The 27,977-nt window shown below is 42.2% G+C and overlaps 1 protein-coding gene across 2 annotated transcripts in view; it reads left to right on the top strand.

Annotated features, from left to right (window-relative positions):
* The window catches only part of LOC141752062 (AT-rich interactive domain-containing protein 1B-like), a 235,278-nt gene that overhangs the window by 1,861 nt on the left and 205,440 nt on the right, over nt 1-27,977 (top strand). The window contains exons 2-3 of one of the 2 annotated variants that reach the window (XM_074609864.1): nt 458-532; nt 2,760-2,850. In XM_074609864.1, coding sequence (XP_074465965.1) covers nt 2,824-2,850 — 27 coding nt within the window. In that variant the 5' untranslated portion in view covers nt 458-532; nt 2,760-2,823. Of the gene's footprint in view, nt 1-457; nt 666-2,759; nt 2,851-27,977 lie in introns of both variants that reach the window. The other variant, XM_074609863.1, reaches the window with a different exon arrangement.

Raw genomic sequence — 27,977 nt, 5'->3', positions numbered from 1 at the left:
TGTTTGTTGTGTCAATAAAACAAACAAACAAATAAGAAACAATTAATAACAATATATTGCAATATCAAAGGATACATGTAAAAAAAAAAAACAACAACAAAAAAAACCCAAACATGAAGTAGAGGAGTAAATAAGAGGCAGAGTGTGAGTTAGATTTATTATGTGTTGTTTTGGTTGTCTCTCAGGCTGTGACATGCACTGACATATCCTGCAGCTTCTATGGCGATGACACTATTTTTTCTCCAAGTAGTAATTCACTCACTGTGACTTTTGGTTGAATTTATTGTCATCCTGTTAATAATTCTGGGCAATAACCTGACCTGATGGATAAAAGTTTCACCTTGGAACTCCTAATTTAGGCCAGAGACTCTTACAGTAAATTGCTCATTATGACTTTTCATTTAAGTGTTTCACATCTCTTTTTCTCCTGTTTGTCTTGCTTTTCAAATGCCCACAGAAGATGTGAAGTTGGAACTATGATGAACTGGTCTCCAACATGAAACCTGCCTGATTCCCTGAGAACCTTCTGGAGGTAACGAATGGGGCGATGTGATTATCCGGTTATGGCCAGTGAAGCAAGGACATGCATTTCATCAGCCGTGGCACAGCTGTTGTACAGACATATACATCCACCAAGATGTTGTCTGATGGGGCCTTCTTTGGAGGTAAGCAGCGAGCCCCCATGCTGCAGTCGTCTTTAGTTCTCTTACAGAATACTAATTATGTTTGCATAATTGGTTTTAGTCATTTAAATGGGGAGCTTGTGAAATCTTTTCCCCCTGTTTTCACCTACAGCTAAATTTAGCTAACAAGGTCTGTCTGAATCTGAACTGCTTTGTTCAAAAAAATGAGGCATTAGTGGTTTAGACTTCAGAGTGCAGTGTCAATTGATCTTACATCTTGAAAGAATGAAGATAACATTTGAAATGACTTAAAACTGCTTATGTGATAAGCTGTTGGGAATGTTTTTGTGCTCTGCTGCTGAATAGCTTTGAGCTGCCTCTTTTCGTGTAATGGCAAAGAGATGTAAAAAGAAAAAAAATGTGACATTTTGTTTTAATTTCCAGTTGATTACCTGTGATTATGCTCTAAAACAGCAAACTTGCACCCCTTTAAAGAGACAGACTGAGAACGTTAAAGGCTGGAAATTAGAATCACCAGAAAAAAAGAATGGCCTGGGGAAAAGCATCATGTAATGTGCTTTTCCGTATCCACCCCACACTCTCTCATTTTTGCCATTTGAATATACACAGAATTATTTACACCTTCAAGGCAACTCGACTGAACTGCACATCAGTCAATTAGTAAATCAGAAATTTTCTGTGATTCCAGTTTAGCGTGGAGTCCTTGGCTCCCTCTGGTCCCCCCCCCTTTTAGTCTCCCATCCTGACAGTGACAAATTACTCCTCTGCTTGGCGAGATTGAAAATTAAAAGCATTTAAAGTTGCTCATGCATTTATGCTAATGAGAAATTCAGATATGATTTGCATGCGAAAGAGGCTAGTCTGAGAACTCATCATTGCCCCCACCACCTCCAGCCTTGCATTTCTTTAGGCTCTGTTCTTTCCTTTATATGTGAGCAAAGAAGAAAATGTAGTGTGTAAACACTCTGGAAATGTGACATTTTATATATGTCTGCATTTCACTACATACAGGAAATTGTATTATTGCCTCTAAAAGGGTCTTTGTACAGTATTTATGATGCATTCTACCATTGGCACCCCCCTATAGCCACTCAGGCAAATTGGGTCATTGTGTCTGGCGTTGTCACATCACACCACAGGAGGAAACACTATGAACATAATGACATTGTGCAGTTACTGCTCATGCTGTCTCCTGTCGACATTTGGATAGGGACCGTTAAATACAGGATGCACTTACTTGCATAACATTGGCAAAGCAAAGTTTAAATTATGAACATTATTCGGTGGGCATAAGCTTCTAAAGTCTAATATTAAAATGTTTGTTCAGATGAAAAAGGCTTTGTTTCGTGATAAACATGTGCAGAACACTTTGGAGCTGGAGGATTAAAACTCTGGGCTGATTTGTTTTCCCAGTAAGCTCCATCCACGTCTTCTCCTCAAAATATCAAAGCGCACGCTTCCTTGAATTTGTTTGTTCCACAGTTGCTAAATGATTGTAACCTTGGAAACAAGATGCATTAATGAAGGTGGAAAATGAAATGGGACTTTAATTTGTTTCAGTGTTCATAGCTGAGGTGAAATGGATTAGCTTTGATTGAGGTGTGAGATGAAGAAGGAAAGCGCTGACATGACACTTGTATTTGTCATCATGTCATTTCAAGGGGGATGCTGCAGCAATTATAAATATGGGTACACAGCAATTAAAAGCGGTAGTATTCATTAATAATTTTAATATTAATTTTTCAGTGGCCGCTGAAATGATTGCCACTGCACACAGGCTTTCCAATTATGCTGCTTAATTAGAAATGTCAATATTAAGAAATAATTAAACTTGGGAATACATTAAGGTTGTCAGGAACACTTAAAAAGTTATAACCATCACTCAAATGATGTTTTCTGTAATATGTTTTGCAATGATTTATAAGTTAAAGATGAGACTTTGATGTATGTGTTGCTAACTGAACTGGATAGTAAGTTACAGGATGCTTTTTTTTTGTTTTTATCACTGCTCTAAGAAGCAGCATCCATGTAAAGTATGCAGTCTTTTTAAGGAAAAGAGTGAGAAGCTGCTTCTTACCTTTTAACTCCTGTGCTTTTAACACCTGTCCCTTTTAGAGCCGTTCCTGGCCGATAGCCTCTGCAAACTGTGCTCGCTAAAGGTCACCACAGAGATGGAAGAATGATCCACAGATCCACTAAATCACAGGTACTCAAATCTTATCTTTTTAAAATTAATTTAACATTAGCACCGGTAAAAGGTATCATTTTACCTGCAATTGTGAGCATGAGAACGAAGATAAAGTCTGGAAATCAACTCAATATTTAATTATTTGCAAGATCTCGATTTAAAACATGTATGTATGTTTGAATTGAGATATATTGAGCTTGTTTGAATTGCTTGCTTGTTTAATAGTCACCTGCAGTTAGTCAGTTAAATCATAACCAAGTAATCTTTGTTTTCTTCAGTTGTATATTTGATATATATTCAGTACATTTATGTGTGTATGTTAATTGAGTATGTTGAATAATCCACAAATAATTGTCTATATTTAATTAGCTTCATATGTATTTTAAATATGTGTGCTTGTGCTTACCTTCAAAACTAATTGAATTGAAATAATTATTATTAATAATTATCTACATTTCTCTTAAAATAATATATTTATTAGAGTATCATGACCTCACAGCAAACTTTTTATTAGTTCATTAGTATTTAGTTCATTCCTTCTCAAATGCTTCAAGCGACATTTGAAAACATGATCAATATTCCCTTAAAAATGCAAAAAACCTAGCTCTATTTTGAAATCCTATCAGAAGATAAAAGTCAAGACATGCTCCAACCAAATGATATTGTTTGCTCATAAACTTCTCCTAATAACTTATTTCCAAAGAAGCTATTGTAGCACTAACTTGTGTTGTACTGATACTGATACACGTGGAGTTGTTCAGTTTGTCTCTCGATATTAAAAGCATCAGGAGAGCCTTGACTTGACTTACTTGTTTTCATCTTGAGAGACAAACCAATTTTGAACTGCCTTTGATCATAGAAATACATTTTCATTCCAATGTGGATCTCACAGGTAGCCGCATATTGATACTAGTGGATTTAAGGGAGTAATAATCAAGTAGAGCCATCACCTGTTGACTGCGGCGGAAGCGGACCGAAAGAAAGACTTGAAAGCATTTGTACCTCAAAGCGATGGCAGCCTCTAATGATAGGATTGGTTTTGGCACAGCACGTTGGCCACGTTTCGCTCAAAGCCTTGTGTGACAGCTCTTTAATTGGACTGCTCCGCTCCCTCAGTGCTGTAAAATGTTACCAGCCGGTATTGCTTGACTGTTGGTATAATTATTCCGCAGTATACTGTAATAAAATCAAGCAAGACAAAGTTGATCTCAAGGAATTCTGAACGTCTATTTATGAATACAGGCAATTTCGTGTTCATTTGGACCTTGATATCCCTCTCTGAGACTTACTGAATCATTTCTAATAATCAAGTGCTAACTGAGCGCTCATGCATGTAGGAGAATGAGGAACTCAGACTCCATGGCGTTGCAGTTAAAGCAATGTTTTGTGCCTCCGTCAGAGGATAATTACTAAAACCATGTCCAATTACCTCTGTGTGTTGTTGTAGTAAGTCAATAGCAGAGAGGATTTTGCAGTAGTTGTTGTGAGGATCTAAACTCCTCATCACCTGGTATAAAATGTGTATGTCATCAATGTAGCTCCATGAGAGGTCGTACTATTGACCTTGATACTGTTGACATCTCTCCGTCCGTCTCTTCCTTGTTGCTCTTGTCTTAACCTGCTGAACACAAAGAGTAAAAAGACCCCTGTGAACCGAAGCCTATATCAGTCAGATGAGAGAAAAGTGTGTGTGTGTGTGTGTGTGTGTGTGTGTGTGTGTGTGTGTGTGTGTGTGTGTGTGTGTGTGTGTGTGTGTGTGTGTGTGTGTGTGTGTGTGTGTGTGTGTGTGTGTCGTCTAGCCTGCGGCTGCAGATTAGCCATGAGAGCCAGAGGATCGCCCCCGCTCTCTGACAAATGAGAAAAGCCACAGTGGCCCTGGCCAAAGTGACAGGCCAAATGGAAGCAATTCCTCCCGAGGCGGGGGAGAGCAGCTGTGACCAGGGCCTGCTATGCCACTCTAGACAGGACCCTATGTGTGCACGTGCGTGTGTGTGTGTGTTTGTCTGTGTATTGGCTATAGAGACTTAACCCACGAGACAGTTTCTCTCCTGGCGGTCCCCGATGAAGCGGTGTGTGTTGCTGACCTGTGGGAAACCCCATCAGTCGCAGATGACCGTGCACCTTTACCTGGGGGGGATTTGGCCATGTGTGTTTGTTTTACCCCGCTCTGTTCTTACCCTGTGCTCTACGGGATGCAATCCTGCTCATGGCTGGTGTTTAGGATGTTTTTTACATATTGATTTGCGCCAATGTAATAGGGCTGCACAATTAATCGAATATTAATCGCGATCACGATTTTGGCTTCCCACAATTAATTGAAGATGATCGACTGCGATATTGACGTTTAAAATGCTTTTCAACATTCATATATCCCTATCCGTCCACATATTTTTTGCCGGTTACAGAGACATGTGCAGCCGCCACATGAAGGTTTTATGTCGGGGCACGGTCAGCAACATCACACACACACATAACATGTTGTCAGCGTGAGTGAAGAAGACATAAAGCTGCAATTTGTAACAACTGCAAGTCCAAAATCATCCGTGGAGGAACAACCTTAAAACATTTGAAACAACTAACTTAGTCAGAAACTTATTATATTGTAATTCATTCCCATGATGCTGCTCTGAGTATTCACAGAGACCGGCTCATCTGCCGACAGCACAGAGCTAAAGAGCTGGTGGTACGTTCAAGCTCTACTCAGTAAAAATGAGTATTGGGCGATGGTAAATTATAACGCTATCATGATGCATTCAAATGTAATCTTGTAAAATGTAATTTTTTGGCAAGAAACGTGAATAAATCCAGTTGTTTGAAGAAGATGTTTTCAAAGCAATATAAAATAGATAATAGAGAGAGAATTATGACCTGTTTAACTTCCTAACACTAGGTCTAAGCAGCTAATAATATATAGTTAGAACTATTAATACCAAGATCTTTTTTTAATCAAAGCAAATATATAAATAAAAATACAATAATTTATCTCCCAATCATTTGAATTGTGTGTTTTTATGCAAATAGCCACTATAGATGACGATAACAAAGTAAAAGGATAACATTTAGAGTTTCTGATGGTTGGAATTTAGCACAACATTAAAGTGAAAGCAGCGCTCTGTTTAAATGTGAAATTGTAATAAAAGTTCGTCCCTAACAATGAATAAATAATCGTGATAATAATCGATCAATATTGATCAAAATAATCGTGATTACCATTTTGGCCATAATCGTGCAGCCCTACAATGTAAGGTGCCCTAGACAAAGACTCTGCACATGGTTGTGGGATCATTCCCTTTAAAGAGCAGTGCCAGAGTACGTCAACCCAGCTCTCTTCAGAGCCCTGTGGATGTGTGGGTAATTAACACTGAGCCCTGATGGATTAAATACTACCCTGCTGAGATTGACTCTTTCTGCTGCCGGTCACTAGACCTGCTAGCGACGAGACACTTTCAGGGTGCAAAGAGTGGCAAAGAGTGATATGGATGGAAAGAAATGTGGAGGGCGTTTATCAGTCCCAAACCATCTAAATAAACAAGACCGATGGATGTACAGTTTGAGCGAACAGGCTTAAAAAATGAGTCGTAGAAGATGGATAGCTCAGCGTCGGAGGCTATTCCCACCAGTGTGTTGTATTCTGCCTCCAGTTCAGTAAGGCTACCTGTCAAGAGATATAGGCAAACCTGCGTCTCCACAATGCCTTTCCTCCTTGTCTTTTAAATCTCTCCATTCCCCCCTCGCTCGCTCTCTCTCTCTCTCTCTCTCTCTTTCCTATCACCCAGGGCCAAGAGGCTCAGGCTTCACTTCGACACAGCCATCATAATTACTCCGCGGCGGAAGAATCAATTACCGCTGAGCACCATTATTTCCAAAATGGAGCTAAACATTAAAGTTTAAAAATCCCAAATTATTAAAAAGTCCCGCTCTCAGGGACACATACAGAATATTTACTGTTAACAAATAACTTAATAACTTCACTCTGAATTATTAATTCATGGCTCACATTGGCTCGGCAAGGCTTGTCTCATGGTTAATTTCTCTGCCTTTTATACATTGTTAAAAATGCATCACTTCCTGACTACTCTATGTGAGTACTTGGTAATTCTGTCAGAGCTTTGTGACCTTATTAGAAAATCTGAGTTGCAGTTTTTGCTTGTTGACATACGGATTCAAATATTCTCGTCTAAACTAATGCTTTGTTTATAGACGGATGCAGTTTCTTCTGTGCGTTATGCTGATGTAGGCTAGCTGCCGTATCTTGATACAGCAGATCACTTTTACTTTGAGGGAATGGCTGTCGTTTAAGCAAAATGTCCTCAAGTCTGCCTCGTTTGGCTCACGTTTCAGCTAATGAGGTACAGTAGCTGTGATTGGAGCACCTAACAATCCAGTAATCATGGGTCGTGTTTTTTTTCGTTTTTTTTCTGTATCAAACAGTTTGAAGGTGAAATTTGATTAATCAGTCATGCCACTTGAACTTGAAATAGAGAAATGATTGGGATAAAACAAAGGTGGAAAACCTTTAAAGAGTACCTTTTGGACATTCCACTTAGCTCATGAATGTGCAGGTAATATAACTGGAAAGAGATTTTCTTTTGAATTTAATAGCTTCTTTTAGTTCCTTGCTCATAAAATCAATATGGCCTATCCAGACTGTTCTGGATTTCATGGTTTAGATGCAGATTTGCAGAGTCTATAGGCTCTATCCAGTCCTTAAGCCAATTGCTGCTGACGCCACCTCTCATTCATAACCTCAGGGTATGCACACAGAATATCATCAATGGGATTCATTTCCTTATTGGCATTTATGCTCAATTCAAGTTGTTGGTTTTTCCACGAAATTAATGTTATTGCTGACTTGTTCTAATAGACATTGCAGCACATTATGTAATCCATTAGGTTACACATACAGTAGCAATGAAATGCAAATCCCACTCTGTACACCGTCCTCTGTTATAGGAGGTATGAATGGAATTTAATGGGCCGGGGGAAGATTGAGAATAAGGAAAGTAAAGGCCCTTGCTCTTTTAGCCCCTTCCAGCTGAGTGAATCAAAAACAATGTGGCAGAACCTGAAATAGTTCGCAGCTTTAGAAAAAAGCCCCCCAGGGGCTGTAAATTGGCTCTCAGAAGAGGGAAAAAGAAACAATTGCCCTTTACCTCCGAGGTTGCATGTCATCTCTCTGAAACTCACTACTGGGCAGATTAAGGTCAAGTAGACCATTCCCCCCCTTTTTTCCCCCCTCTCCTCTGACGGGAGCAGAGAGAGGGCGAATAAAATGATGACAGGGAGGGATTGAGAGAGAGAGCGAGGGTAGAAACTGGGATTTTGAAGGTCTTTGAAAGAGGTTTTACACCCATCCCTAGTGGTTTTCCTCTCTCACTCCAAGAACTGTGTTGATAATGGCTGCTTGTCAAAGAGGATAACCCACCTGCTCTTTGTAACTCAGTCCTGCTGGTTCAGCTCGACATAAATATGAAAGGAGCGCGATTGGGGGTTAGTAGTGGCCCTGCGTTTTGGATGTCAGTGGCCCCCTTAATGTAGCTGTAAAGGGTACAATATTCTATGAAAGGGCACTCAAGGAATAGAGACATGAACATTACCAGTCTGGTTCCTGCCCTTAAAGTGCCTGTTAACCAAACTGTAGGCCCACTAAAATCCAGTAGGTCAGCCTCCCAAAACGCGCTGACCCCACATTTTGGAGATAACCTAGACCACTACGACGCCAACACCATATTATGTCATTAGGTACTCACTCGTCACAGATGATAAATCAATGGAACTGAAGTGGCAAGCCTGCCAATTGTAATTATCCAATCAATTGACACACAATTAAGTCTTTTGTTTCAGTGGATTGTCCTGTCAATCAGGAAAGAGCTCCCGCACGTTCAGTAATGTGCGAGTGAATGGCATAACGTTTTTGCCTTCCCATGTCAAGGGCACAGTTACGAAGTCTGCCGGCAATTAAGAAGCGTAATGTGCTGAGTTGAGCACGGCAACAAAATAGGCAGCAATTTCTTCTGCTCCTGTTGAAATTATGCTTATCAGGTACCTCGCCTCAGCAAAGGTGAAGGGTCGGCCCGAGCAGGCAGCCAGCATTTCTCCACATAATTGAGAGAAGTTTGGATTTAATTGTATAATTAATCTTGTCGAATTAAGTTACACAGAAGTCCGACCCCTAAATTAGGCAGTCTGGAATATTTTAAATTGCCTTAATGTGAAATCTGGCTCCAGAATGCACTTTGTTCTCTCCTGATGGTATGAGGTAAGTTTTTAGCCACGATGAACATGGCATGCTGTAATAACCTGTTAGCAGTTCTTATCACGTCGTTCCTTTATATGATTAATTTCCTCAGAAAGTAATTGCAATTTCAAAGAGAGACTCATTTTATTGTATAGCTTATTGTGGGCCAGTGAAGAGAAATTATAAAGACAGAATTCATGGTAATGCTCATCAAACATAAGTCTACATTTTTGACTATTGGTCTTTTTGATTAGGGTTTTAGTTTATTTAGTTTATTGTTCAGCTGTCCTGCTGTGTTCCCCTTTTGTTGATTTGAATAACATATTCAGTTTGCATTTAATACATTTCCCTCTGTGTGCCAAGTGGATTAACTTCGCTTTGGGATTATCCTGAAGTTATCACAGTTTAGAAGTAATGGTGCGTCTGTGATTGTGACTTGTGGCAGCATCAAAGGTCACAAGGTCAACCTATTTAAACTAGCCCCAGGCCCATGTGGTGGGGATAGAATAAAGGGAGGCATAAAATACTTTTCTGTGCAACTGGACTCACCTGAGCAGCCTTCAATTTCCTTGTTCTAATGGGGATTTTATTATCTCATGACTGTCAGTTATTAGCTATAAAGTATTCACATGCTGGAAAGTGTAAACAAAGTGACTTGTGCCAATACGATTAGTTGATTAATTGAGCAACAAAAAAAGGAACTGACAACAATTTAAAAAAATCAATTAATTGATTGAGGGAACAATTTGTAACATTTCGGGAGATCTATTAGCAGGCATGTAATATAATTAGGGCTGTCAATCGATTCAAATATTCAATCGCAATTAATTGCATGATTGTCCATGATTAATTGCACATTTTTTTTATCTGTTACAAATGTACCTTAAAGGGAGATTTGTCAAGTATTTATTACTCTTATCAACATGAGAGTGGGAAAATATGCTTGCTCTATGCAAATGTATGTATATATTTATTATTGGAAATCAATTAACAATACAAAACGACGACAAATATTTTCCAGAAACCCTCACAGGTACTGCATTTAGAATAAATAAGCTCAACTCATAACATGGCAAACTCAAGCCCAACAGGCAACAACAGCTGTCAGTGTGTCAGTGTGCTGACTTGACTATGTCTTGCCCCAAACTGCATGTGATTATCATAAAGTGGGCATGTCTGTAATGGGGAGACTCGTGGGTACCCATAGAACCCATTTTCATTCACATATCTTGAAGTCAGAGGTCAAGGGACCCCTTAAAAATGGCTTTGGCAAATTACAGTTTTTCCTCACCAACATTTAGCGCAAGTTTGGAGCGTTATCTATCCTCCTTCACGACAACCTAGTATGAAATAGTTGGTACCAATGAATTCTTTATATTTTTCTAGTTTCATATGATGCCAGTATCTTCACTCTAGCTTTAATCGACTGCGTTAATGCTTTAAAGAAATTAGTGACGTTCAAACGAATTTGCGGTTAAATTTGACAGCCCTAAATATAATATTCAAAACTATGTTTTCAATAGTGTACAATCCCATGAAACTAAGAATCGTTGTGTTTTCGTTAGCTTAGAATGAGCCCTTCATATCTACATAGGGAGCAGATCCTCTTCACGGAGTGCGCCATGTTGCTCAAAACAAACACTGGTTCTTGAGAAAGCTTTTCGCGTTTTTTATGTTGGTGTTTTTTTTTAAGGCCACCGTAGTTTTCCGGCATGCTTATTATGGTATGGATGGCCTCTGAGCGAGGCGAACGGCGTTATCACGGTTTTGAACTCGGCGGCTCAGGTTACCGCTGGGATCTCCACCCACACCACTAGATGCCGCCAAATCCTCACTGTACCTTCTAATTTATCTATTGACTATATGACTCTCTCAATATGCAGAAAACTACTTAAGGTTTATGAAATAAACCATATCATCTTTGATATACGTTTTAATTGTCTTATTTTTGCTTTTAATAAATGTACCCAGGACTCTGGAAAGCAATATTAAAGTACATTGAATTGAAGCAAAAATGCAGAATGTTCACTGAGAATTTTTCCTCTCTTTTATATCATTATAAATTTAATGTCTAAGGGTTTTGGGCTGATGATCGGGCAACAGTCTATTTTGCTAACTTCAGTAGCAAAGTGAAGCACAATTTTGACATTTAATAGATTAAAAGATTCATCAATACATTGGATTAATCATTAATGAAAATAACCGCTAGATGCAGACCCAGGATTCCTTTCAGTAGTGTAAATGAGTAGAATCTGATACTCTTTGGACTGGGATTCAAACTTTTTTTTTTCTGCTTTGACATGGCGGAGATTAAATGGTAGCCACCAGTGTATAGACATGTTTTAAGAGCACATACACACTTACTGTATAAACGTGCTCTATAGTAGGTGCATATATTACATCCTTGAATACCGCTATATGCATATGGATCATGAATCAATAAATGGCACCTGTACATGACAAATTTATTTTATAAACCGTAAGTGGTTTCAATGACATTGTCAGAGTCATACGTGTAATTATGAGCTATTACTGAATAGCACTCTGTCAGTGGAGCTCACCGCCAGCGGCCCTTAATAATACCTGCTGCTCTGTCCTATAGAAGGTCGGTAATTCTCTCTCCGATTGAGCTGCAATGTAACTGGAGTTGTTTTGGTGTCCATGTTATGATATGATATTATAACCTTGTCGTAAATCCAGAAGCTCAAACTCCATTTCTAAACAAATGAATGCACCTCACAGTATCTCAGCCAGATAATCTTGTTTCAAGTCGTAGTCAGGAGTGCATCTAACCGCGGTGTCTCTCAACAGACTTTGCAGAGATTAGAAACACTTGAGTGGAGATTGGTTTGGGAGAGAAAAGCCAGTTGAGGGCGTCACGCGGGAAGGGATAAAAAGTCGGGAGTATCAATGAACTGACAATAATCTGAGATGTTGATGATAACTCCAGTGTGAACATGACTAGATATATGTACTGATCTATGGTAAAATAAAAATCTGCTGAGATTCTAGTGCATAATGTCTAGTGTTTAGTTTGCTGCAGATATTATGTGTATATTTATACTATATATTATTTTGCATTTGTTTAGTTGACTCAACTCTAATGACAACCTTTGTGTTTACTGCAGTATGGAAATGAGAATGCACGTCCGATCGTCTACTGCCTAGAAAGTGGGAGGCCCCTGGGGTATTTGCCAGCATAATTCTCTTCTTAACACAACGACCTTACTCTGCTGCTGTTGTCAGATTTAGTAACAGCAGACGCATGAGAGGAGCTGGTAGGAAAAAGTCTCCTTCGGCTTGTTCCAATGCCAACTGTGTGCATGAGCTTTCAAAGGGCCTTCTTTTATGTCCGTGACGTATGACTGTTTCTGTGTAGACGGCATCTCGGGGAGAGAAACGCTACCCCAGCACAACGCTGCTGTCACCCAGAATACAGATGGAGGATCTGCCCTTGTGCACTTTCCCTGAAGTACGTACTTACATAGATGGCTCTATTCTGCACTGGTGTGTGTGTGTTTCCGTGTAGTGTACTTTCTTCAAGTGGGGAGACGTACGCTTGCTGCAGTGGAGTATTCTGGAGTGTGATTATATTTAGTGCCTGAGTTTCTCTCTGTCCCCGTCTCTTACCAAATTGAGGCAGGTATCTCTGCGATAAACCCATTTTTGGTTCCTGGCAGAATGTAGCGGGTTTGGAGATGTGGTTTTGTGCTGGTACAAATTATTGTTTTGTTTTTTTTTGTCCAGAAGGGGCGTGCCTTCCTGTCCCTACAGAGAACATCAGGATAGCATTAATGCTTTATGGGAAAGTGGTCTCAGACTACAGTCCTGGCTACTGAGACTCAACATGTTTCACCTTTAACCTCAATACTCCCAGGATATTTTGCAAAAAGGGCATTCTTTCTCTGCAACAGTCCATTGCAGCATGTTGTTGTGAAATTGAATCTAGCTGCTTTTTTTAGGACTTCCATGCTTTATTTGGCTCCTTCCTCTTTTCCCAATCCGTCTTTTGATTGTTCAGGGAAATCTTGTGAAATGCAAATGGGGCCAAACAGAATGTAATTGCTGCTGTGTGATGATTACGAGGGAGAACTAATGATGTCCCAACACCGGGGTCAGGTAGGGTTTAATTAGAGAAGGCACAATCAGTGTCACTCCACTCTTGCGCTCTCCTGTTCCCGGTGCCTGCCTGGTCCTGTGCCAGCTCGTTCTCCAAGAGAGTTTAAAGAAAATAGGCTGCTGATGTGAAAAGAGAGAGGGGGGGGGCAAGGAAAAATTAATGTAGCTAAGTTCCTTTGTTCAGGACTGGCCTGTTTTGGAAATGGAGCCCCATAAGAGTCATTGGCCTGTCTGCAGATAAAGGTGGAGGTTAATGAACGGAGCAGAATGGAAAAGGTCGCCATTCGTGCTCCTGAAAACATTGGTCCACTGTAAGAGAAGCCCTGTGACGCGTTAAGCTAAACCCATGCACAGTGGCACGTACTCTCATGCTAGCTTCAGCAGCAAAATGAAACATCTCCCGTGCCCGTCTTTCACTGTGATCATGAATTATTGTTCAGCAGGAATATGTTGTGTAACGGAGCAGATTACTCAAACAAGGAGACCAGATTGGACAGATGAGTGAGACCAGCCAAGGAGAATAACTGTGGCCAACATTCCTGATTATCCAATCAGCGCTCCAAAAACATCAATTCCATCTCGTCAATAGATAATTAAGAGGGATAATTGGCTGGCTGCGCTCTGGGCAGACAAGCACTGCTGGTAAAGTTCCATCCCTTACCTCAGCATCGTACACACACACACACACACACACACACACACACACACACACACAGCAGAGACATCTGGCCACCGAAGGTCAACATTGTATCTGATGTGATCAAGCTCAACAGTGAAATTCCCATTCACATTCTGAATCAAGGATTTTGATTACTAGCCATAATGTCATTACCATCCAAGGTAGACTTACCACGAGCTATGAGATTATGAAATGATGGTATATGCTCCTGTAAAAGTCCATATGATATCAACCTTGTTTTAAGAAAAACATGTTTTATTCGCCTCCCTTTGGACGTTTTCTGGGCACGTCCGACTGGTAAGACGCCCCAGGGTAGACCCGGAAACCGCTGGAGAGATTATATATCTTGTCTGGCCTGGGAACACCTCGGGGTTCCCCAGGAAGAGCTGGAAATCGTTGCTGGCGAGAGGGACGTCTGGAATTCCCTGCTTAGCGTGTTGCCCCCGCGACCCGGCCCTGGATGAGCAGAAGAAAATGGATGGATGGATGGATGGATGGATGTACTACACAACCCACAATCCTAAAGTGTAACAGCAACATCTCTGATTGGTGGAGCTCACTGTTACCATGGAACTGTTTAACACACCGGCAAGCTCGCGAATGGCTAGTGAGTTTCTGCTACCACTGAACTCTACGATCGTTTACATCAGAGCATGATTTCCCTTTCAGACGTGCTGCGTTTTTTAGAGATGAGGACAAGAGTGTCCAGGGGTGAAAATCACTACAAGTCAGGCCATGTACTGTACTTGAGTGGTAATGATTGTGAGGGCCAGCTTATGGATTTTATCAGAGCCAGTATAAAAGACAAGACATACAGAGTTGTGGTGAGTTTTGCAGGCTAGCTAGTTAGGTAGCTAACATAGCTAACATGAGTCTGCATGAAACTATCATGTTGTTATCATGCCGCAGTGAATATATAAAAAATATATAATTATATAACATAGCAAATTAGGTTGGAATTCGTTGGATAGGTATCATTTGCAATGGCTTATGGGATGAGTAGTTCCTTCACCCTTAAAATGATGTACACAGTATTGTACTTTTGCCTTTTTTCCGTTTTGCACAGATTCTTTTTTTTGCTTTTTTCCAACTCTTTTGTATAAGGATTTTCTGAAACGTCAGTGGCGTGAATGAATGGGAAAATTCGCTTCCAAAACCATTCAAAAAGTGTGTGTTAACTGTTGAGTGCTATAGGATGGAGTTTAAGGGCGTTTTCATATTGGGTACGATTGATTCGTTCCGTATTTGTTTATGTTGAGATCAGCTGTTCTACTCACCAAAACTGTCATCGATTGTGGGAAAGACTATCATCAACTCTGGTTTGGTCGAAATAAACCCTTATTTTACAGAGTTTGATGTGAAAATATGCCGACTCTACACGTTGTTTCCACCTACTGTCTCTCTCTCTGCCGGCTGAGCGGCTCTTGTTCTTCAGAGGCAGACCATTAAATTAGCTAAATAAAATAACAAACATCGCTCAACCCCATTGCCTACTATTGTATATACAGTATTTAAGGAGCGTTCACACTAATCAAACGAACTGGACTTTGGGGTCAAGTGTACTCGGCTCCGGGCCCAGGTCCCTGATGTGAAAGCACCCTACGGCGGAGAGGTGGAAGTACTATACTTTTAGTGATCCAAATGGATTTTTAATTTGAGCATGTTTTGGAAACATATGTGCAATAAACATTTTCAAGCGTTTAAAGTATCCTTCATTGAAGAGTATTTAGCAAGATTATCTTTTGAGATCTGTTATGGTCCAAGTGGCGAGACCAGTCAGCTGTTCCACATTAGGATCCTTTCCCTGTGGCCTCTGTTGTTCCTAAACCACTTCTAAGGATTATCTTGCTTGGCAACTAAAGGCCCATTTTCACCAGGGCACCACCTCACCCTTTAGGAAACCAGAGTTTTTTTTTATTCTCCACCATGTTGCTCAGAGCTATTCATCCCTTTTAGATCCACGAGTGTCTGTGAAGTACAGGCCGGCAGATTTAAGCGGACAGGGCCAGAGATTTAAAACATTGACCTGCCTGGTCTCAACAGCTGTGTGCTAATCCATTCCATTGCTCTGACTGTCCTCCTGCTTTTTCCTGCTCTGGTGAATAGCAAGGTCCTTAATGTGTGAGATCAAGAGGAAAATAAGGCTCTCCAAATGGAATCAAATCACACGGAGGGGCTGCCCGGCTCGCAGCGAAAGGCCTCGGCAGCATTAGGGCCAGAATAAGACAGAGCAATTGGACTGTAATTCCCTTTCCAGCTATTAGCCCGTCACAGCTTGCCGTTTGCTCGGTTCGCTTCTCGTCCCCCCTCCCCAGCCAACCGGTCTTTGATTAATTCATTAATTCACAAACAGGAGCTGAATCACATCTCAGCACTCGGTTGACTCAAATTGGATGCAGGGTAACAATCAGTCCCTCCTACCCCAGACTGTTCTGACAAATAAAAAAATACAGCATCACTGAGTAAATAGATCTCTGTCCATTCGGCCTGATAATTTGTTGCATTTTCATGTTTTATTTATGCTCAGAGAAGCTGCCTGCTCTCGTATATCACAAACCCAACGAGGCAAGGCGGGTAGGGGTGTATTGATTTGGGTTGACTGTGCACCCCTCCACACAGCAGCCCTACGCCTACAGCCACTGCTACGCCCCTTGCAGTTTGTATTCGTCTCAAGCCTGTAGACCTCTAGCCCTTGTGCATTGGCTCTCATTCAGTGGTCCCTTTTCTTGGCTCGCACAAGGCCAAATCCCATTCCCATGCATTCAATATTCCCATTATAAGCTCATTAGTCTAGTCATTGTTTTGGGCTCATTAATAGGATATCCATCGCCTTGGACACCTCTGAATTACCATGTCACGGTGTGGCCCCTTTTCAGAGCACTGGGCGGATTTGCAGAGTTGTGTGAGCGTGTGCGTCTCGCGCATGTGTGTGCCATGTCGACCTTGAGTTTGCTGACATGCCAGCCCCTCTAGAAACCTGCTGACACACTTCATGTAGATACACATGCACCCCATACATACACACACTTGAAGTCCTCCCTCCTCAGCCTCAGTTCCCCCGCCCACACGCTCCCAGAGGCTTGTCCGTCAGTGATGCAGGAGACAGCGGAGCGAGCGGGCAAAGGGGGGGCTGGGGCTGGATCAGGGTTTTTAACATGCGAAGCAGGTCCTCCTGTGCGTACATATTGATCCTCGGAGGGCTCCCAGGCCCCCTTTTTCCTTTCTTTCCCTGGCAGTGGAGGCCATTCATCACCGAGGCCATGACTGGAGAGCTCAAACAGCCGTCTCTGTCAGAAAATGGGCTGCGCCGGGCTGTGCCGTGCCACACCGAACTGGCCTCTCTCATCAGGAGGGATGAAGCCTTGACACAGTGGCTCACGGCGTGATCTGTTCCTCTCACTCACCGGAGTCGTCCATAGCGTGCTGGTCAATGCACAGTCATGCCTCTATAAAGCTAAGCTTCCCTTAACTGCTCTATGGGATTGCAGTGTACCACTCTCACCTAGCATGTTTTTATCGATTTGCAGGGAATTAAAAAAAATCATAAAAAGAGGATACTCAGCAAGCTGTGCTCTTTGGTAAAAGTAACTAGTGTCGCTGATGAGAAAAAAAATCAAGTTTTAAATGTTGCTTACTCTATACGTCCTTTTTTTTATTATTAATCTGTGCTCAAAGAGGGCATATAAATCGAAATATCCAGGTCATATTTATTTCTGACATCTTTCCCCCGACTGGTGATTTATGCAAGTCTCCTGCAGTCTCCCTTCCTCTCTGCCTCCTGCCACACCTAGGTCCTCCCCCGCACCCTCGTGTTTGATTGATAGTGACTTTTGACGCCACGGGGAGATGTGCATCCCAGCTGAGCTGCCGAGGCTGGAGCTCCAGCCTCAGCCTAAGTTTGGGCCACGACAAGGACGAACAGGGAGAAAGACAGATGGTGGGAGGGAGCAGAGCGGAGCGTGGCCTCAGCGTCAGATGTGTTTTAAATAACTTTGACAGAGGAGTTTGAACCGTCTCTCTGGGCTGGAGCTAATCTGATGTGAGAGGATGCCACACTGAGGCTGATAGGACACAGAGATAGAGGAGGGGAGGGAACGGCAGAGGGAGGCATGGAGGGAGAGAGAAAGGGTAATAGAGGTGCTCACTCAGCTGGTGGGAAATCTGCCCTCTTCATCTTTTCATCTCTCCAGCCTCTCTCTTTCTCACTTTGCCCCTGCCTCCCTCACCCAGTTATTTCCATTTACCACCAAGCCCAGGCTCTCCTCTCCTCTCTCTTTCACACTTTGCGTCACGCTCCCTCTCGCCTCCCTCCATCTCTCTCCTCCCTCCATCTCTCTCCCTGTCGTCCCCTTCACTCACCACCTCCCCCGCCTCACCGCTCCCTCCCTCTGTCTTTCACAGACGATTTAGGAAGTCACAGCCTCTCCCTTCCATTTATGAAATTGCTCATGTTATTTCCTGCCCCTCCACCCCCCCTCTGTGCCCAGCTCTCTCTCATAAGTCTTAGTGGATGCATCCTCTTCCCGCAGATAGTCCCAATCCTCCATCTAGAAAGCACACACACAGCCGAGTGGCCAGTGCGTCTAAAAAAACAAAAACCCATCCAGAGGGTAATATTCTCAGACAGCACGACTAGCCCCTGACACCACGACCCGGCCATAACACTGAACATCCATTCTTAATCCCCACCCATGGCCTCTTGTTTACCTCATCGCCCTCTGGCCACTGTGAAAAGGCACATGCTGCCCTATTTTTTCCCGTGGCTGTGTCTTTTTTTATGGCTTATTGCTCTGAGGCCATTGCTGTTATGAGCGTTGTCCGAGTGCTGGTGTAGTCAGAGAGATTTACAGTGCCTCGAAACATATTTCATGTATTTCAAGCCCTTGGAGGACAGTGGTAGCAGCAGTATGGAATTCTGCATTTAAAAAGTGGACAGACACTTTTTGAAGTGCTCATACTAATTCTTCAAATTAGAACAGTTGGCAAGATTAGGATCAGGATTAATGTTAAATTTAGCTAAGAGTTTTAGCATTCATTTAGAGTCGAGTTTCAGGCAACCTGGCGAATGTAAGTCTGATATTCACTCCTTTTTAGTCTTGTTTTGGTCTCCACCAACTCCTGGCAAGCTGCTAACTTTCTGTCTGCTTTATGGTGCTGTGAACAGCTCCCTGCTGCTGCTGGAAACAAAGTTGATGAGAGAGGTGAGACTGAACCAAAACATAAATTTGCAGACCATAAAACCAAAACAATGACCTGAAAGTTGCTAAAACACTCCACATGGGGAACTGCAGAATCTGGTGAATACTATGTGGGTTTGGTAATTAATAAGTATTGATTAGTGCAGCTTCAAGAATAGTTAACTCTTAGTAATTGGATGTAGTAACCCTTCAATTAACACAACAAACACTATTGTCACAGTCCATTTTTCTTGTCTTGTTTTGTGGAACTGTTTACTGTTGGCCACCACAAATCCTTCTGGATATTATCACAGTTAATGTGTTGGCTAATGAAACTGGGCTGTGGAATTGATTGAATTTCAATTACGATTTTGGCTTCCAACGATTATGAAAACAAGATAATTGACATAAAATGATTATTTTGCGGCATTCCATTTCACAATGGCACTCTTGTTTTGTCTTGTGTTATAAGCACTTTTGCTCCGCTCAGGGATGGCCACTCTCGTCCTCTCGTGGGAAGTCTCTACGGCGCTGGCTGGCAGAATTTCCTTCATGGTGGTGCGCAGCGACCGGCTCTAGGTCGGCTTGGAAAGGTCCAGCATGAAGGTGGCGCTTTACAGCACCCCTCGCCTGGACCTCGCCGCTTAGTGCTCGCTGTGCCCTTTCTCCATGCGTGAAGTGACGGAGCTCCATGCCCCCACTGCGTCTGTAAACCGGGGCAGACTATCCTACGTGCGGCAATGTCGGCAACCCACCCGACTCGCCTTGAAAAATGGACCCTGTCTCATTTACCATGCTTTATGGGTGTGACTCTTTTGCCGTGTCATCACCATTCATATTTATACAACCAATGTGTTTTTGATTAAATTGTTTACTAGAGCACAACTTTCTTCATAGATATAACCTCGTAATTTTGCTCTCAAAGTGCCCCATTGATACATTTAACTTTAGAATGTAGGCTACAAAAATGTCTTTCCATAGTCAAGGAGTAATCATGTTAAATAATCGTGATCTCAATATTGACCAAAATGATTGTGATTATGATGTTTGCCATGATCGAGCAGCCCTATAATGAAGACTAACTTCTAGTCTCTATGCTAAGCTAGGCTGAACACATCTGTATTGAATACCAGATGTTATTCATATCTTCTTTGTTATAGCATAATAACACATAATCCAACATGACAGAAAATGTTGCTTTATTAGTGGAATCAGATTATTTTAAACCACGTAACCTTATAGTGAACTGCTTCCTTATTCACAGTAATAATTGGGTGTAATGTAGTGTGCATAGTGTGCCTGTAACCTTACACAATGGAAAGGCCCCATATGACCAGGAATGCAAGGATGCGTGTGTGCCTAACCCGTGAATGTGTGCATGCAGGCACATACAAATGTATTTTTCAGGTTAGAGTGTGATGTAGAGCAGAACAGACAGAGAGCCAGACGGAAGGAAGTGGGGAATGAGTGTCAAATGGTGAAGAGAAAAAAAAATCCAGGGGAACCTTGATGGTGCCTGGCTTGCTGTGGGTAGGTGAGGGATGGCAGCGTAAGGGAAAGAGAGAGATTGAGTGAAGGGTGTGTGTGTGTGCGAGGTGGGGTGGTGGGGGGGTAGAATGTGGCGGCCTGTCCTTGTGCCTCCTCCACTCCTCTCCTCTCAGCCTTCTCCTCTCTCCCCTCAGCCTGTTTCTGGCTCATTACCCCCTCCGCCAGCAGACTTCTCCCTGGGCGGCAGTGAAAAGAACTGTCCTCTGTCGCTCTCACCGACAGCCGCAGCCTGAGTACTGCCCTGCCCTCCTGATATTAATCAACACACACACACACACACACACACACACGTTCCTTCAAGCTCGCGCACACGCTTTCCCCAGCGAGCTCCTGTGACGGACAGGCTGGTGGGCAGCCGTCTCTTCTCCTGGCCCTCACTTGCAAATGAGACATCTAACCTCTTGGAGAAGCAGGCGAGGGACAGGATATTAGAAAAGTTTTATTGGGAGGAAACTTTGTTTATATTATATGGTCTTGTGTGAGTGACTGTGGGAGGAGATGCTAAATGTGTGCTTGGTGCTGCTGGGCGGTTTTGTATTTCCCTTGCATGTTTTGAAATTAATTCTATGGATGAAACTGATAAACGCAGTACAGTATGGAGAGTCAGGTGAGACCAACCTATTTGACCAATGAGGAGGTTTGTATTTTTGGACAATCCATGATCCAAATGTAAAAAAAGGGACACCCCTAAAACCATTAAAGAAATCTAAATACAAAAACACTAAACTAAATCCAATTTATTAATTGTATTGTTATTAATGTTACTAATGTTCACTGCAAGGAAACGGACCAATATTTTAATAATGACCAATTGAGAGACATAAAATTCAGATTATTCATCTATTTTTCAAACTGCTCAATGATGTGAATACAATTCATGTTTATGTGGTTAGAAAACTATGGATTGGAGCTTTAAAATCAAATATCAGCCGCTCATCCTTTGCCAGTAGGGTGGACTATATTGATTGTTAGACAATAGCGGTAATTGACAGAGCATGAATGTGTTTCACTGTCGTTATTATTGTCCTTAATTTTAATGGAGAGAACCTCATGATTTGAGCCCAAACCATACTGGATTTTTGAGGCAGAAACCAATATCAATATTTAAGAATTAAAAAATAAACATTTTGATGAGGATCCTTTTAATTAGCTTTTTAAATGATTATGGCAGGTATGGTGCATGTACAGGGGGGGATACTTAACAGTTGGAAAAATAAACGTTACTACTCTCTGGACAACTTACTGCATACAATAGCGACACAGTTCGAATTACCGTAGACATATGTGCCGATACTGATCTATCTGCATTAAGCTAATATCAGCCAATGATACTCATAATGGTATACATAATGTTTCAGAGGCTGATAGAGAAAATACTGAAATTCTATCCTGTTTTGGATATATAAAATCATAAAAATCAGCATTCGAATTACCCCAAGCTCACACAAAAGACACCTGAGCTCCCCCAGAAACAACAAATTTTGCAGGATATTGAAAAACTGATCACCATTCGCATTTCTAATGCTTCATTGAATGATATTAAAAGTACATAAAATCTAATTATAATCTAAAGTCCTGTCGTCTGTGTGTGTCCTGGTCAGTGTGGCTGACTATCTTCTGTCAATAATACATGTAACATGATTGATCTGGACATTTGCAGGGGGGTAATTGTATATCATGGTTCATGGGCGGCTTTCATGTGTTGTTTTGTACGCTTATGTGTAATTATTGTGTGAAGAGACACCCCCAAAAGCCATAGTGTAAATTGAACATTGATAAAATATTAAGTATTTGCAGCTTCTGTCAGTATCTATATTAGTCTTTAAACTTAATGAAAAGGCTTGTGGAGGCAGCTGACTTGCTCTCCAAAGCGCTGCAGTGTGTGTGTGTATTACACACTGTCATCTCTTGCCTTAAGATATCCCAGAGCGCCAGCCCCTCCCTGTCTTACCCTCTTTGCCCTCTCTTAAAACCTGTGCCCACTGACAGTCTGCCAGGTGTGCCCATACCCAGGAGACATGCCCGGTGTCACCGAGCAAAGCGGGCTCGTGTTGGCCGTGAAGAGAGGCGAGATGCCAGCTCGGCCACAGAATATCTTTAGGGGGGGGGACGGAGAAGATCCCACGATACCGGTATGGGTGACATTAGCTGGCTGCCTTCCCTCTCCTCTCGGCAAGGCTCGCGGCCCCAGCTCTGTTTTCACACGCTGACTGGGTATGTGACCCGGTGTCCAAGTGACATATTCCCTGGCAGGGAGTCAGAATATGAAATGATCATATTATTCACGTCCTACCTTTTGACATTGTCTGTTAGCTGTGCAGCAGGCAGGACAGATAGAGCTACAATCTGGCAGTACCGTCCACCTGAGGTAACGTGTCTAAACATCAAGAGAAGAAAAATCCAGCATCGGCTCGCACACATCTCCTAATGTGTGTTGTTACACGGCATCATTCGAAACAATGAGTATCCAGTCTGTCTCTCTCCCAATTTGACGCTGTGCTAATAGCTTAGCTTCCACTATTGTGGTGCCGTCTCCCGGGTGTTCCTCGAGTCTTCCTGTTCTGATGAGAGCAGCTGGACACTGGGGAGTCTTCGTCTTCTTTCTCAGGCAGACTATGCAATTTAAACCTGCCTCGGGCATGTAGATATTACTCCCTGGCGAGATGGCTGAAAATTAATGGAAATTGTTTTAGAGGAATCATTATTAACATTCTCCTTTGGATGCCCTTTTGTCATCTCAGCCCTGTCGCCTCTCCTGTTATATTCTCACGCTAATTTATGCAGCCGTTGACATTCCTGTCGGTGTGTGAATGTGCCGGGAAATGTGAATAATCAGACTAATAATTAGTAATTGCTCCGTCACTTCTGTGGGCATATATTTTGGCATTAGAGGACCATCAATCATGCATTTATTATCTTATTTAGCTGTTGTTTTCCCTCTTATCTTCATTGCTGTCATTTCTGGTTTTTAGTATCCAGTATGTGATTTTCTGCCACTGTAGGCACCACTAATGCACAGGGAAGAAGGTATTACAGTTTTTCTCCTCATGTTTTTCCCCTGGTGGAGAAGACTTGGTTGTAGTGTAGTATAACATAGCAGACTCACTCATCTCTGGAACCAGGAAATCACATTCCCTCACACATACGACTCAATTTCACACCCCAAGCTGGATTAAGAGGACTCTTCGCTCCGGGCCTGCGCAGGAAAAAAGGGTAAATATCACCCTTGTTCCTGGCGCCGGAAAATCCGCTTTTTAAATGGGGAGTAATATAACTGACATTTTCCAGTTCATTATGCAGCCCCTGACCTTCACGATGTACGACTTGGATACTTCTCTGGCAAAAGGCGAGGCCTGGTTCTCCCTAATGGGAGATGTTTGACCTTGTCAGGAACTAAGGGGAGGTCAGGGATGAAGGAGGCTGTAATCAGCCCCAGAGAGATGGGAGGCAGCAAAGGAACACCTACAACAATGACTAAAAACACTCTAAACAACAGTTAAGGTGGCATCGAGTCAGACCTGTAGTGACTAAAAACTTTAAAATCTAACAGTTTCTTGACAGAAATGAGTAAATAATCTGTGTATTTTGGAACGCGATAACGCCTTTGATACATTATGCTAATTTCTGATCTGCAGGGATAATCTATAGCTGTCGAATGTGTATTACATCATCTGGTTTTGAGATTTGTGTTTATCTCTGTTTGTGGCCAAACTGTTGAAGTTTATCACCGATGGATTCGACTAATCTTCAACTGGCTCTTTGCCTTTGTGTCCGACTGTACTTTAAAGACTCCTCAGGATCCCAGATAAATCCATCGCACTCAGTCACCAAACGTAATAGAAAGTAATCATATCGGGAGTCTTTCACGGATTAGGCTGTTTTGAATGTGATTTATAATCTCTTCCATTTGTGTGAACTACAATGATGTGCACTGGGCGCCTGGCAGAGATAATCTTATTACCCAGTTGGCTTTTGTTTTCTGCTGCCTTGCTTTTATTCTTTATTAAAACATTTTGCTGCATTAAACATGCTAATTTGTGGCTGGGCATAATTGGGGTCTTGCTTTTAAAAAACCTCTCCCCTGTTTGGTAGAAGATTAGGAATTTCATCTTCAGGATTATGTATAGAGTACAGTGAAAGCCCATGAAATAGTCTTGCTTTCCATTATGTTTAAAGCCACTCAAGCTTATTAATGTGAAAGGAAAATGTATTATTCGCCTCACAACGGCATTGTCATATGACAAAAAGATGTCAGATGGCAGCTATTTTGATTGATGGGATTGGTCGGCTGATTAGTTCTTGTCCAATCAGTATGCTTCGGGGATCAAATTCATCAAGCCAATCAGCTTTCAAACAGACACACAAATCCTGGTTGTTCTAGTTCAGTGTATTTTCGGGATTGTTCGAAATAGCCCAGTATTCGCTGTCAGAGCTGCAACAGCAAAGCTGTCAAATCTTCTATACTACTATAATCAGAAATGGAACAACGGCAAACTTAGCTTTGGACACCAGAAGGGAGAATGTGAGGCACATAAAACCCAGTAACTCGCGCAGGAATCCTCATTGATCACTGGGGGCTTTTCATGAGCCCTCAGATGTGGAGAGATCAGAGCTTCAATCTTACTATGAAATGATATCTCTCACAATGCGAAATGATTCCCAGATCTGCTAAAAAAAAAAAAAAAGTCAAAGAAAGTGCAAAGAGAATATTCAGGTGTCAGTATTTCTGCCTCGTTCACCTAGGGGTCTAATAAGTGATCACACAGAAAACGGGGGAATCTCTCCCCCGTAATGGTGAGCAACTTTTGATTTTGTGTCAAAACATATTTAAAATTTGAACAGTGCCGTCATTCCTGTGGCGTGCCGCTCTCTCCGTGGGGCTTGTCACAGGAGGCGTCGTGGCATGCCGCGCCAATACACGGGGCTCCTTTCATTTTTCTGTCTGACATGTTAAGTGTGATGCTACAAAGAGGTTCCATTTTAATTGTTTGGACAGATCACTCAAGGGAGAGCTGCTTTGATTCGGGGTGTTGACAGAATAGGCACAGGCTTGCTGAGTTGCTTTGGTGTCTGTCTTGCCAATTCTGGCACTGCGCTGTATTGATCGTGATGGGCTGTTTACCTCGGGCCTCACTTAAGCGAAAGGCCAAGCGTTGTCCAACCTTTCAGTAGCTATTGTTGAGGGAATTGGGTTACTATGATGCAGAGAGAGACTTGTTATTGCTCCACCCTTTTGGATTTGTATGCAAAAAAAAAATCCATTCAATCAATCTTGACTCTCAATCAATTTTTATTGGATAATCTTTCAGGTAGATGTGAGGAAAGCGATGCAGCAAGCTTAGTGACAAGCAAGCCACTGATCTATAAGCATGAGTCAACTGTATGTGTAATATCTTTATTAAATAAGACAAATGGGCACTTGAGCTGCGCCGTGCAGGCACTTTATGAAATAGGAGTATACTTCGATGGAGCCTAGTGAGTGGTGAGAAATCACCTGTTGATGGTCCATAATGTAATAGAACATTCCTTTTGAATGGGCGGGAACCATAATGTCACACAGTCCATTAATATTCTCCCGCTGTGCCCACATCTTGGCTCCCTGCTCTGGGGGAATGATTAGGGTGACGGACGACGGGGCGATGACACAAGAAAACAACTTCCCCACCTCCCTTCATCTCCTCCACCACCCCTCCCCTTTTCCTCGCCTCCCCTCAACCCTTCAACACAACAGCCACAAATTACCCACTTTGCTTGCAATATTATCACGGCTGATCGTTGGTGTCCATAATTAGAGTCTTAGTGTCGTCTAGCCTCCATTAGGCCAACAATAGAGCATTGGAACAGGGCCACTTTGGGCAAATAACATGTTGAGAACACTTGACTTTTGTGAAGAGATAGTGAAAAGCATCTGAGGCCATTACTGATCCAAACAGCCTTGAATGGTTCTGTCGCGAGTGGCTCTGAGAAAGCCACGGATAGGCAGACTGTGGGATTATATCCATTGCAGAAAACACACATATACACGGTGCAAAGATGCATAGGATGCAATCACAAGCGGCGGCGGCACAGACACGCACGTCTTTATGCTCAAACGGTGACAGCGTTTTCCCTCTCTGTGCCCATATTCCTTTGACGGAGACGCAAATACAAATATCATCACACTGCACGCTGCAGCCTAGTGGAGCTTGTATTTCAATCACACGGCGTTAGATAGCTTGCTGCTGAGTTTCCTCCCAGGCTACGGAGAGAGAGAGAGAGAGAGAGAGCGCTCTGTATTCTGAGCCCAGTCCCCGTTTGATCTCCGTCATCGCCCCTCTAAGACATCATTGTGTAACACTGTAAAAGCGGACGGCTTCATGGAGCGAAGGAAATATCAAGGAAGTTATTCATAAATATTAGATAAGATCAAAACAGCCAGTTGCTCTCAGACTCTGAGCTCCTGGGTCAAGCCATCCACATCCCTTTGATTTTTTTTTTTCTTCCACTCTGGCTGAGCAGGGAGGATTGAGCATGCATTGAAATTGAAGCCCCCCCCCCTTTTAAAGAGCTGGAAAACAGGAAAATATGAAAAAAAACATAGAGTCCAATCCTGTTACTAATAAGCCACTAATAAAGCACAAATCTCCTGTTTTGTTTCATTTCTGGTCAACACTTTTCATTATTCATAATTCTCTTGTTTTGATTACCGTCCCTAACGCACAGCACGCTGAACCTGTGGAGATTAATAGGCAGCGTTCTCCAAACTCTTCCTCCTCTCCTCCGGAGCTGACACAAATTGGTGAAATATCACTTTGATCATGCCTCCTGAACAACAAACAAAACACAAACCTAATTAGCCTAATTCAAAATCGTTCCAAATGCTTCTGTTTTTTTTAGTTTTTTTTTTTATGAAAGCCTTCCTTCTCTGTGCCGTTGTTAAAGATAAAACTAAGTTGGAGGAGCGTCAGTGTTTTACCTCTGCATATTGTGTGTGTGAGTTTGCGCTTTAAAGCTTCAGTAGCCAGAATATTTTTGGCATCATTGGGCAAAAATTCCATAATAATCTTTCAGCATATTATAATTGAAGTGTTCTGAGAGAAAACTAGATTTCTGCACCTCCTCATGGCTCTGTTTTCAGGCCTTAAAAATCTAGCCCGTGACGGGAGACTTTTGCCAATCACAGGTCATTTCAGAGAGAGCTGATCAAGGCTGCCGGGTCATAAACTCTCTCATTATACAGATAAACAGTACACCACAAGATGAATACATTTGAGGCAAGAGATAGGCATTACATTAATAGAATATTGATTCATATTTGATCAGCGCTGCCTAGTTTGACCGTTTGGTTGGAGTTCGCGAGTGATTGACTCGTGGCTCTCATAGACAGAAGCTGGACGGCAGACTC

Source organism: Sebastes fasciatus, chromosome 15 (assembly GCF_043250625.1).
Source record: "Sebastes fasciatus isolate fSebFas1 chromosome 15, fSebFas1.pri, whole genome shotgun sequence".
In the NCBI taxonomy this organism is placed as follows: Eukaryota; Metazoa; Chordata; class Actinopteri; order Perciformes; family Sebastidae; genus Sebastes; species Sebastes fasciatus.
This window is presented reverse-complemented; position numbering and strand designations above follow the sequence as displayed.